Raw genomic sequence first — 13714 nt, forward strand, 5'->3', positions numbered from 1 at the left:
GTCACAGACTCCCCCCATTAAGGCCCTGACGTTCTCGTCAGTCCAATCACACACACAGCCCAAGATCACCACCAGGCGATGTGAGACTCGTCTCGCTAGCCCGTCATCCATACCCTGGCTCAGCCGAGACTCGCCACACATGTCCAGCTGGTGAACCGGCTCTGATACCAAATGTAACGACCCAGCCCACTAGCAACAATAACTCGTTGGGCCCAAACCACCAGCCCAAAATACTTAAGCCTAGTTATTATTACTAGTGTCTAAATCTCTTATAAACCCCATTCCCATCCGATGTGGGACTATTGTGGGACTATTGGAGAGTTATTGTTGGTAGTGGGCTGGGTCGTTACAATATTATTATACGCTAAAATACAAAAATTTTGTTATAAATATTTATTTTTTTATTTCTCTTTCTCGATTTTCAAAATTCTATATTTTTCTCTCTTAAAATGTTAGAAATATTTCCAGGAATACGATGTTATTGGAGAAGGCAAAATGACCAAATTATTATTATTTCTTCGATAAAAAAAAAATAATTTTTAAATATATTTTTATCGTTCTGAATACTATTTTCGGTATAAATTATAAAAAGTGGATGGAATAGTAATGAAATCTTGACAGAAGGGGTCTAAATGCAATAACTTAAAATGTTGAGAGAATAAAATATAAATTTTTAAAAGTTAGAAAAAAAAATTAAAAAAATTGTATATTTATAAAAAAAAACTTTTGTAATTTAGTCTATATTATATTTAGATATGGAGCCTAATGTTTGTATTACATATTTCTACACCATCGATTGTCACTGTAATTTTATAGTTTTGTTGGAGTAAAAACAAAAAATCGAAATATTTTCGGATTTTCAAGACCTTTCAAAAACGCGAAAGTGGATGGTTCTGGAAAGGCGCGCCCAAACTAGGGCTCAAACGCTCGGTGCAGGGAACAAATTTCGGATGCGCTCACGGTAGGTGTGGACACGAGTCGGTCGCCGCGACGCCGACGCCGACGCCGACGCTGGTTCGACGACACGTGGTGGAATTCGAAGGGCTGCGGATCCGGGAGAATTGGGGCATCGTCGACCGACACGTGTCGGTTTCGCTCCGGGAATAATAAGTGGGACCCGTGTTGACCGGTCAGGACGCGTGCGTGTCGGAGCGGCGCCTCTTTTTTTTCCTAATTGAAATTCTGCGGATGTTTTAAATGCGGTGTCGGCCGACACCTACGCGCCGTTTCCGAACTTTGGCAGTTGACTCTGCCGCTCCCCCCGACCTTTACCAATTAATGCTGATCATCATCATCATCATGAATCACCGTAATAAAAATATAAAATTAATTTCACACATATCCCTACAAATATAATAAATTATAAATATATTTTTATAAATTTTAATTTTTATTTACTGTCCCTACAAAAGTACTAATATTTTCAAATATATCTCTGCCGTAAGAGTTCGTTAGAAAACTTTAATTAACCATAGATTAAATAGTTAATTGTGATTAGTTTATTAGATAACTTGACATTTTTGTTCCTGTTGTGTCTTTTAGAGAGGCATACTTGTGATGGCAAAATTGACATTTTATTTAAAATATAAACAGTTTTATAACTGTAACAAAACAGAGGAATATATTTAAAAATATTAAACTTTTGCAAGAATAATATATAAAAATTAATCTTTATAAGAATATATTTGTAATTTACTATATTTGTCGCGACGTGTATGCATTTAACCCTAAAAAGTAATTTGCCAATATTTGTTTACTTATATATTTATGGACAAAATGTAAGGATACCGTCCATATTATTGGTCAGCGAACTTTTGACGATATTTTATTTTGAACCCCCTTTTATTATTATTATTATTATTTTTGTAAATGAGCCAGTTTTAAATGTAATCCCCAAAAGTTACAAAATACTTAAGATATCTTCAACATAGATAGTCAATATTATTTTTATCAATCCACAACAAAAGAACCCATCAACCGCACATTGAAATGTTCAGTGCTTTCGTATTCTTATTAGGGTAAGTTGGAATTTTGGAGTGACCAGTCCAAGTCACCACACTCATCTTAATTTGAAGCACGTACTTTGTCGACACACACCAACTCCGTGCGAAAGTGATTTCCACCGAAGCACGAAATTGGTGCATCTATAGCTGGTTGATATATAATTTGCTTCTAATAAAGTGGGTGTGCTACTTAGTTAAACAAGTGGCAAAGGGCTTCGTAGTTGGTATCCGAGATCCAAATTCGAATCCTAGTTGATTCACATTTTCAGCTAAGTTTATTTCTAAATGAAATAAACGAAGCAGGTAGCGCACATGCTACCTATCTCTCTCTCAAAAAAAAAAAAAAAAAAAAAAAAAAAAAAAAAAAAAAAAAAAAAAACTTGCTGGCCTCATTTTCCACAAAAAATAGTACTGCGGAAAGAGACATCAAGTAGCTAGGCCTTTAGTCTGAGGGGGTACTGAAGCCTTCAGCTTCATTCACTTATTAAAAACTATAGCTTTAATTATGTTGGCCTTTTTCTAATTTTCCTTTCAAGTTGGGGCCATCTGATGTTCCCTTTCTCAGCACTTTTTAGTCAAATTCTTATACAAAGTCCTAATCAATGGAGGGCTGAGGGATCCAAACACCCTCATTATATAGAAATTGAAAATCCCAAAAGAAGTAAAGAGTTTTGCTTGGTTGGTATTAACTATTAAGAGGGCGTGACTTCACGGCAGACAATTTGTGAGAGGAGTGGATTTCGGGTTCAACAATTGATGGATCCTCCCTCTATGGAAGTGAACTGAAAACGATTGGTCATTTATTTGCTGGATATATGTATACTTGTTTTTTATTCTGTAAGTACTAGAGCGAGTTTTTTACTCAAATGTGCTATCGCATATGGCTCGTGAACTTGGAAAGAGGTTAAGGGAACTTAAGAAGAACCTAACTACTCTATTGGCTACGTGGTGGGCTCTCTGGCTCGAAAGAAGAAAAAAAGAACACCACGTATTAGGGAGAGGAGCCGAAAACCGATACAAGGTGATTGGAGGGTATTCGGATTCGGAAGCAGCTAAGACATTGGGATGCAGCTTGACCTTGATTGATTTTGGAGTAGTAGGTCTCTCCTGTGCTTGCTTATTTGGCCGATTTTACTTGGTGCTTGATTGACCAATTTTACTTTGTACTTGTTTGACCCCTTCCTCCCTCCTCTACCTCCCCACTCTAATTAGCAGTGGTGCTCTATTCTTGTTTTGTTTTTCAATCTTTGTTTATTTTCCTTTTCCTCCTTTTTCTTTTATTACTATTATGTTAGGCTTTCAGAGGCCAGATTGTCTCATCTTTTTTAATTAAATTTTTTTGCTTAATGAATGAAGTGGACAGTTTGTTACCCTTTTTAAAAAATTATTGTTTTATTATGCAAATGGTCAGTGTTTACTATCAGTGACTACAAGTATAAAATAGTTTTATTCTTCTCTAATCTTAATTTTTAAAAGAGACTCCAAAACTTGATTCTCTCTCACCACCCGTACGGACCACCTCAATGCTCCTTAATTAATTAGAGCTCCAACTCGGCTCGGGTCACGACACGCAAGAATGCACGATCGAATACAAGAAACACTCCTTAATTAATTAGCATGGTAATAAGAATCCGGCTTCTTGACTGTACGGAACACCATGCTTGAGGGATCTTGCTCCAAGAGGCTTCAATTAATTAGCGCACGAAGAATAGTCTCAGCCGCACCAACCTTTTAATTTAATTTGCATGGCTCTTAATTGTGTCGCAACTTCTTTAATTTGGCCGTAGCATGTATATATAATACATGTCTCCTAATTAGAGTCTAATTCTAATTCAATTAGAATTATACTCCTAATTATAATCCATATATGCCAAATTAAATCTAAATAATATCTAATCCCAATTAGATTAGGATTTATCCTTAATTTAGATAACTACAAATCTAAACCAAATATAACAATTTACTATCAGTGACTACAAGTACAAAATAGTTTTATTCTTCTCTAATCTTAGTTTTTAAAATTTTACTCTTTACAAGCAAACTGAACCAATCCAATCTCTTTAATTCAATGCAAAGATACTGCATTGATCCTCCTTATTAACGGGCTACGTAGCATTTCTCAACCTAAAATAATTGTTTGCTCTATCTTTCCTATACTTATAAAATCTGATTTATCTTAAATAATAAGATTGTAAGAACGCTGATTTCATTATGAGTAGGGCCAGTTTTGATAAATTTTTCCCTTTTTTTCTCTAATAACCAATTCAAGCATTTCAAAATCACCTCTCAGTAGGTCAAAATTTATTTATTTCAAAATCTTTTTTATTTTCAGTCGTTTCATATGTTTCGCTATGCTCAATTCAAATCAGAATATTGGGTTTACTTTTTTAATTTTCTTCATTATTCATTTTAGAACTGTAAGTATTTTGAAACTTTTAGAAGAAGGAAATTTTTTTTTTCAATTTTCTAACTCTTCTTTAGAGTTCTTTATAAATGGGTTTAAAAAAAAGGTGGCCCTTTTCAGGGATTGTATAATGATATAAATAACTAAGCTTCCACAGATTTTATAATTCTAATGATGTAAAGCTCTTTGACTCACAACTAAGTTATCTCAAGAAAATAAAGAGTTACCGACCGTCCCTAGAGCAAGTAATAAAGGGTTTGATGGTTGGTACCCGAGACGCAAGTTCGAATCCTAATTGATTCACATTTTTAGCTAAGTTTATTTCTAAATAAAATAAAAAAAACAGCTAGCGTGCTACCTATCTCTCAAAAAAAAAAAAAGAAGAAAAAAACAAAGAAAATAAAGAGTTACAAATTAGGACATAAATTGAAGAATAAAAAAAAAAAAAAAAAAAAAAGGCAAAATTTGTAATTCAACCCATCAATAAAACCGGTACGTCAAATATTCCGAAGCATCTCAAAGAAATATTTACATCCATATTAGAGGAAATCTCCATACCTTAAAATATTTGTTAATAAATTTACTTACAAGCGAACACAAAATCACGTTTTTACGCGCATTTAAAAGTTAACAAATATATAACAAAGATCCCCCACATATTTTTCCTCCCACCAACATTCACCATAGTTAATTTAAATGACGTGATTATCAAATGAAGAGGAGCATCAGAAAAGAAAAAGAAAAAAAGAAAAAAAGAAGAAATCATCACACGCATCTGATTGAAAAGCATGCATGCGTCCCTTGATATCAGTAGCATCAATTATCATCAATTACGTGCTTTAAGATTCGAGCCAGTGCTATCCAATAATCGATAGAGGGAGTGCGTCTCATTAATAAGGGTCAAACCTTTTTCTTTTGTTTTTGTTTTTGTTTTTGTTTTTGTTTTTTTTTAAAAAATTTTAATTATATGAGTATACGCATCTCATTCCACAACCCAACCAAATCCACCCAGCTACGTTGACTGCGTTGACTCGCCCTCCCCTTCCGTTCCCTGAGTTTGACCAGTTTGACTCTCGTTTTCTTTGAAGGTCATAACGGTCTCAAATGCGCCGACGAGGGCCTTCACCTTGCTCTTCCTCACCCCCAGGAGCTTACTCCTCGCTTTCTCTATCACGTCGTTGCTCTTCGGCGCCTCCTCCTTCCTACTCGCCGCTCTCGCGGCAGTTTCCGCCGCCGTCGCCTTCTTCTCCTCTTCTCGCTTCTCCGTCGCTGCCTCGGCCATTGTTGTCGTACTTGGCTCCACCAATATTGTGGACTTCTCTGTTTCAGCTTCCACCACCAATGTGGGCTTCTCTGTTTCGGCTTCCACCAATATGGGCTTCTTCTCTGTTTCAGCTTCTGCTTCCGGCTTCAGCTCCACCCCTTCCCCTGCTTCTGCTTCTGCTTCTGCTTCTGCTTTCGGCTTTTCAATGTCTTCTACTGCCGCAGCGGCATTCTCTTCGAACCCTTTAGAGCATTCCTCCTCCGCTTCTTCTTCATGCTTCTTCTCGTCACCATGACCGACCTCAACATCCACACTCACTTCATATGGGTCCTCTGTTTCAGGAGGAGAAGCATCGGAGGCCGCCGCCGCTTCCGAACTACTCTTCGGCTCGACAGGGTCAGGGAGCTCTTCGACCAAGTGGTCTTCTATAGAAGCAATGCTCATGTTCTCACTCTCCTCAATCTCACTCTTCATTTCTATCTCCTCTTCACTCTCTATAACCACCGCATAATTATTATTATTATTATTAGTAGTAGTAGTAGTAGCAGTAGCAGTAGTACTTGTTTTCAAAAGAGAGCCATGGTTGGCCTCTGTTTTCCTCGTGCCCGTCCCGGGGCTCCTCACCCGCGACACCGCACTCAGTCTCGCACCCTTCGGAGCAGTAACCGACGTTTTATCCGAACCAGGCCGATGAGAAATTGTAGTTTTATGCGAAGAGGAAGAAGCTTTAGGGGTTTTCTCCTTACTGTCCTTGAGGGTTGTTAATGGCGCCTTGGTGGTGCTCTGTTTCTTACGAGTGGAGGCAGAAGAAAAAGTAGTAGTAGTATGTTGGTGGCGGCTCGAGCTTACGGTGGGACGGAGAAAGGAGGCGGCTGCGGTGGATTGCGACGGGGGAGGGGGGCTGCGGCCGGGGGAGTTTGGGAGAGAGGATTGCTTCGGCGGTCGGCGACCGGAGTGGGGTGTGGGTGTGGTGGTGGTGGTGGTGGTGGTGGTGGTGGTGATGCTCTTATTTCTTTGGTGTGTTGGTGCTCCTCCTCCTCCTCCTCCTCCTCCTCTTCCTCCTACTCCTTCCTTTATTGGCTTTGATGTAGCCATGAGCTAGGTGATTTTCAACTATGTTACACACACAATTTTTCTTTTAGAAAAAAAATAGTACACTACTACGTGCTTCGTTTATTTATCAAACAAATTTAGCCATATAGAGAAGTTGATTAAATAAAAGTTAGGGTTCTTACAGAACAAACAATAAATCATGATACAAGGTAGGAATACTCATAGGAATCTCGTCGTCTGCATCATTAATACAAAAGATTTAAAAAAAAAAAAAAAAATTTGTGAACATGTATAAGACCCATGATCACCATTTAATTTTCATATAATCAAGCTAATAGAAATGTGTGAACATATATCGTGTGGTTCTTTGTGTCTAATCTCTCCAAGTTATGAATTCTCTGCACATGTTTCTTACGTTTGCATCTAATCACTTGATTAAAGGTGGTTGGATTTTGATTAATTTATTTATGTGACTTAGATGATTGAATTTAGTGCATAATTTCATCTAACCTAATCTGTTTAGTGGAACATACCAATGATCATTGAACAATTATTGTTGCTTTTATTTTTTTTAATTCAAAAGAGGATACAACCAAGAATCACTAAACATAAATTGAAAATTTAAATAATCTTACATTTAAAAAAGAAAACAAAAGGATCAATGGCTTTTGGTGTACCTTGGATTGGAGTGCTCAACTCATGATTATCTTCTCCATTTGTTTAAGGAAACCTGAGGTTGAAGAAATGGGAGAAGGTGGAGGGAGGAAGTTTTGTCCCATTACTATTATAATATATATTCTCAAATGGGTTTTCTTTGCTTGAGAGAGAGAGAGAGAGAGAGAGAGAGAGAGAGAGAGAGAGAGATGTGGAGCCCCATATTTAAAATTGGTTATGAAGAGACCAAGTCAAATTAATTAGAAGCAGTTGTAAGCTATTGGAAGCGGTTTGCATTGCTAATTCTAGAGATTTGGCTCAATAAATAATAAATAATAATAATAATAATAATTGTTCATGTTGCAATGTTGGTTACTTGATATATTACTAAATTTGATGGACATTTTCATGCTTGGTTGAGTTAATTATATCACATCTTTACAATTTGAATAATTGTCCATTTGTGGTTATGCCACATATCAAGCATTTTTCAAGTTTTTTTTTTAGGACAAAATTTAAACCAAAAAGGTGATTGTTATGCTGGTTACCTGTTATCTTTTGCTTGCATTCTATAGGTTTTCGATTTAAATTATGCTTATAATTTGAATAGAGTGCATATTTAGTGTCTTCTACCTCTGTAAAATTTGAGTGATTGTGCAATTGAGATTTAAGGATTTGTATAGGCAATAGTCTTTTTTTTTTTTGAGAGATAGGTAGCACGCTATTCGCTTTGTTTATTTCATTTAGAAATAAACTTAGCTGGAAATGTAAATCAACAAGGATTCGAACTTGGGTCTCGGGTACTAACCACCAAACCCTTTGCTACTTACTCTAGAGACGGTCGGTTGTATAGGCGATAGTCACCTAATGAGTACATTAGGAAAATACGTGTAAGAATAGGGATGTTTTCGAATTTCAATGAGCTTTTACTTTTGATTGCATTGGGAAATAAAGGAGGAATAATTTAGGAGAATTAAAAATACGTTATGTTGGCTTAAATGGACTAGCATCCTGTCCTGTAGCGGAAGATTATATTGGGCCGAGTCATGTTTGAAATGGCGTGAGGCTGAATGAGTCGAGTCATATTCGAAGTGGTGTGAGGCTGGTTAGGCCAAGTCATAATCGAGACTCATGGGCGTTGTATCTGTACACTTTAATTGAATTGGTTACGTATTTCTAACAGCTCGAGCTATTAGGATTAATGGTTAGCACAAACGATCCGATAAGTAGTATCAGAGCCAGAGGTCACAGGTTTGATTTTCGCATACTGAAAATATGTGTAAGTACTGGAGAGGGGATTGTTGGCTTAAATAGGTTAGCATCCTGCCCTGTGGCGGGAGGCCATGTTGGGACGAGTCATGTTCATGTTTGAAGTGGCGTAAGGCTGGTTGGCGTGAAGCTGGTTCGGCCAAGTCATAATCAAGACCCGTAGACGCTGTATCTGTACGCTTTGCGTATTTACAATCCAACACGTTATGCTCCCCTTTGATCTCCAATTTGCTAAAAGTTCGCCAAAAATACTCTCTAATCTCGATCTGTGCTGAGTGGAGTGATAACTGCTAAAAAAAACACTTTCAAACCGGGTTATTAATGGGATCAAAATAAGGTTGGCATGAAGCTGGTTGGGCCAAGTCATAATCAAAACCCGTGGACGCTGTATCTGTACGCTTTGCGTATTTACGATCCAACACATTATGCTCCCCTTTGATCTCCAATTTGCTAAAAGTTCGCCAAAAATACTCTCTAATCTCGATATGTGCCAAGTGGAGTGATAACTGCCAAAAAAACACTTTCAAACCGGGTTATTAATGGGATCAAAATAATGGGTTTATTAACATTCTAAGAATTAAACTACTTATTAGTAGGATACTAGGATCCATATTTACAGATGTCAATGGATATGGATATTTAAAATTTTATCTGTGCGTGAATTCGAATAGTTCAGGTTTAACCAATATTAAAAAGGAATACCTTCAGTTACAGATATAAAAAGAAAAATGTGACAAATTAAATTCAGATATAGTTTTTATCTATATGACCAGAACTTGAACCCAAGTCAAACCTGAACCAATTTTATATTATATAATATATAGAAATTTAAATCAGTACATAAAAATTTTAAATATCCGTATGATATGTTTTAAAATTAAATAAATTATACTTTTGGTCACCAAAAGTACATGATATTTAATTTTAAAACATATCATACTTAAATTTAAAATTTTTATGTACTGATTTAAATTTCTATATATTATATANTCTATATGACCAGAACTTGAACCCAAGTCAAACCTGAACCAATTTTATATTATATAATATATAGAAATTTAAATCAGTACATAAAAATTTTAAATTTAAGTATGATATGTTTTAAAATTAAATAAATTATACTTTTGGTCCTAAAAGGTACATGATATTTTAGTCCTCAAACTTTAATTTGTTATAATTTTCATCTCGAACTTTCTGAATAATTCCAATCCAGTTGCACAACCCAATTCACTAAACATTGACAAAAATTATTTGATGTAGAGGTGATATAATATTTTAATTATTCTCGCATCATTAATCGCGATTCTTTCACAACACTTCTACATTAATAATTTATCAATATTTAGCCAATTGAATTGGATTGTAGGACTTGATACAATAATTTAGAAAATTCAAGTTAAAAATTACAATAAAGTAAAGTTTGGAACCAAAATTTCACAGCTCTCAAAATTTGAGCACCTAAAGTGCAGATTTTTCTTTAAAATTTGATAAAGAGAAATGATTATTTTCATATTCGGATTTTCGGGCTTCAGTTCTTTTATCTGGTTTGATTCTAGTTATGAATTTTCAAAAGTCGATAGGTTTGAGTTTAGATTCAGATTTCAATTTCGATAGTTGAATTCGGATTTGAATTTTTAAAAATTCGTCCCAAATCCGATCCTTTAACATCCTATTTATATTCGGATTTTAATATAGTAAGAAACAAAATTTTGCAAATTTGATTTTTGATTCTAAATAAAAACCAACCCATTAACACTCCCATACAAAACAATTTGGAAAAATATAAGGTAAACAATGCCAAACACAAGAGTACAACACAAGAAATAGATTTCTTTATGTAATATAAAATTGCTAACTAAAAACTCTGTGCGTGTAATACAAGGAACAGTTAGCAATATTCGATGGGAATATGTCATAGATAACATTGTTTTTTCCACTCAAAAAAATAAAATAAAATAAAAACAACATAGAATTCCACTGTTTTGTCTTGTATGAGTGGGATGTTTTATTTATTTACCTTAAACATATTTTGTGTAAAAAAGAAAGAGGTGTATTTTGATAAGGCTAGTAGATAAATTTTAACTGTTTAAATCTAAGATTTATATATTTTTTAGAATGTACAAGTAATATTGCCCTTTGAAAAATGCTATATGTACATCATATATAGGGGTGTACATATTACATCTTTGGATTCAAGGGTTTAGAAAAAAAAAAATTGGATAGTTATTAAAAAAACAATTGATAAGATCAGTAGATGAATCCTAACCACACAAAATCTCTGGTAAAAAAAAAATATTTATGCCTCTTATCGACCGTTCCTAGCGCAAGTGACAAAAGGTTTGGTGATTGATACCCGATGTTCCAAATTCGAATTCTAGTTAATTCACATTTTCAGCTAAGTTTATTTCTAAATAAGTAGCATACGATCTATCTCTAAAATATATATATATATATATATATATATATATGAGCTAAGGCTACTATAACTATCTATAGTACCCGAGACTTCGTACTATGTGTTGGTTTTTGCGAATCTAGGGCTCTAAAATCAACGAATCCACACCGTTAAAAATGGATCTAGTGTATTTAAAGTTTTCTAGAAATAACAGTAACAACTTATATATTTTCATTAACATAGTTACTTATGGATCAAACTATCTTCAAAATTGTCAATTTTCATAATATTATTAAGCGAGCTTTGGAGTTTAAACGTTAGAAATCTAAATTTCTTTCAAATTTGATAGAAAATACTTAAACTATATAACATTAAGGTTAACACTTTGATCTTGAATTTAAAGTCATATGCCAAATTTAAAGTATCAATTTTCCAAAACCGCTCCATTTGATATAATTTATTTACTAATTAAACGATATCGAAAAAAGGTAAAATTTATTCCTAGAGAAATCCTATACCCTAGATCAATATTAACGGTGGTGATTCGTGATTTGAGATCCCTAAGATAGAAACAAATACTATATACGCGGAGACTCGTACTATATATAGTATATAGCCTAACCTAATATATATATAAATATATATATAATATATATATTATATATTATATCTTAATATATATATATATATATGCCCCTTTTAAGGTATTCAAATAGTATTACTATTTTGTATTTTAATTTTTAAAATCAAAATTTTTGTTTTTAGGGAGCTGTGCATTAGCTGATCCTTTTATTCTGCTGTCATCATCAAACTAAATGGCTATTTTAAAGAGTTTTAAGGGCTTGTTTTTTTGTTTGTTTCTTTTTAATTTTTTATTGAAAGAGCTAGCTACAGAAGTTTTCAAATATTACAAATACTTTTGGAGAGTCCTCTCAAAAGGTGAAAATGGATACATTTCAATTCATCTTTCCTCCAAATATACTATTAATGTTCCAGAAGAGATGCATAGACCCACTTATTAGCCTACATATATTAGCTAAACTATTAGCAAGATCTATTACATTCTCTGTTTGTGTGTGCTGAATCAAAACGATCTGAAATTTTGAGCCTAGCTTGGAGTAGGAAATCGGCAACAATATTATTAATTCACCGATCGTTCCTAACACAAGTGACAAAAGGCTTGCTGGTTGGTACCCGAGATCCCAAATTTGAACCCTAATTGATTCACATTTCCTACTAAGTTTATTTCTAAAAAAAAACAATCAAAGTGTGTAGCATGCTATCTTTCCCTCTTTTTTTTTTAAAAAAGCTATATGATAATTGAGTAACTTGGTAACATGCATTGGCCCTCCTTAACATGATTAAGGGCCCCCTCAGCTCTTGGATTAGTCACATACAGAAACTTCCCAAGTAACCCTAATAATTTTGTCAAGAACTGTGTTATAGCTTTGATTCAGTCTTATATAGTTATGAGGTTCCTATATATATTCTCTAACATTAAATTCTATTTGGAGATATTTAAAACCAAAGGTACAAATATAAAAAGAAAAATGAGCTCTGAGGGGACCCAATCAGGAAGAACTTTTTGTTGGGTTTGTATAATAAGTGGTTAACAAAATTTCAACCTTTGTTGACTTTTTATATTTGGTTGCCTACAAATTATTAGATAACAAAACTAAAACTTTGTATGCTGCTAACACATATTGCTTATATTAGATGATTTTTTTTTTTTTTTCTGAAAACGTGTTATGTATTGGTATGTAGTGGGGCGTTAGGGTAGATCAAAAATAGATCTGAATTAGATAGGAAGGCGGAAAAAAGTTGATGCTGTAGGGCGCATGAACAAAGTTTATGCGGCAGGGCTGAGGTAATAAAAATATGACGTGAGAGAGGGAGCATGGGATCGAATAGTCGTGCGGGGGAGGAAAATAAACCGGGAGAAAAAATTAAAGAAAGTTGTGATAACTCATTACCCAATTTCTTTATAACTTTTGTCTTATTGCACGAAAAATTGATCGAACGGAATCCTATTATAAAATAAGATTCCAATTTTTTTGAAAAAGTAAGATATGTGCAAAATTTTTTAACTAAACAATCGTAATAAATTTAATTTCTAAAAGTCCCACATTTTATCTTTTATTTTTTTATCAACCAAAACAAAGCCGTGAACGATTGGGCACATAAGATAAAGAGATAAGAGAGATAGGGTCTCCTTATTTGATCCTGGGGGATTGAGAGCCATTAATTAGTTATTAGTACTGTTACTAAAGTTTTATTATTTTAATCGTAAATATTATATAATTTAATATGCTGATGGATGGATTGCTTTTTTTATTGTTAGTTGGCTTGCAATATTTTCCAGCCTAATAAGAAATGATAGCTTCTTCAAAGATCGAAAAAAATAAAATAAATAAAAGCTACTTCTAAGTAGTCCACCAAAATTTAGAAATTCTTATCTCATGCTTAATTAATTCAGGAATAATCAAAGGATTGCTTAATTAATATTAGTCAAAGAGAGATCAAGAGAAGAGATAGGAGTTCTTATTTTTTATTTTCTTTCATTCTGTTTTTTTGCATTCCAAATGGAAAAAATGAGACAGATAGATGTTTTTAGAACTTGATTGGAAGGAGATTAATGCTTGATGAATGTTCCTAGCACAAAATTATTACCA

At 34.1% G+C, this 13714-nt stretch overlaps 1 protein-coding gene across 3 annotated transcripts; it reads right to left on the reverse strand.

Moving 5' to 3' along the window:
* On the reverse strand, positions 4992-7526 carry LOC109726547 (retinitis pigmentosa 1-like 1 protein). Of its 3 annotated transcripts, XM_020256199.1 has the most exons (3): positions 7402-7526; positions 6907-6961; positions 4992-6784 (listed from the first exon to the last, which is right to left on the reverse strand). In XM_020256199.1, the coding sequence occupies exon 3, from the start codon at positions 6764-6766 to the stop codon at positions 5420-5422; it is 1347 nt and encodes a 448-aa protein (XP_020111788.1). In that variant the 5' UTR covers positions 6767-6784; positions 6907-6961; positions 7402-7526; the 3' UTR covers positions 4992-5419. The 3 variants fall into 3 exon arrangements, with proteins under 3 accessions (XP_020111788.1, XP_020111794.1, XP_020111781.1); XM_020256205.1 differs by lacking the exon at positions 6907-6961 and having other exon boundaries at positions 4992-6769; XM_020256192.1 differs by lacking the exon at positions 6907-6961.

The sequence above is a fragment of the Ananas comosus genome, linkage group 2 (genome assembly GCF_001540865.1).
Source record: "Ananas comosus cultivar F153 linkage group 2, ASM154086v1, whole genome shotgun sequence".
NCBI lineage: Eukaryota > Viridiplantae > Streptophyta > Magnoliopsida > Poales > Bromeliaceae > Ananas > Ananas comosus.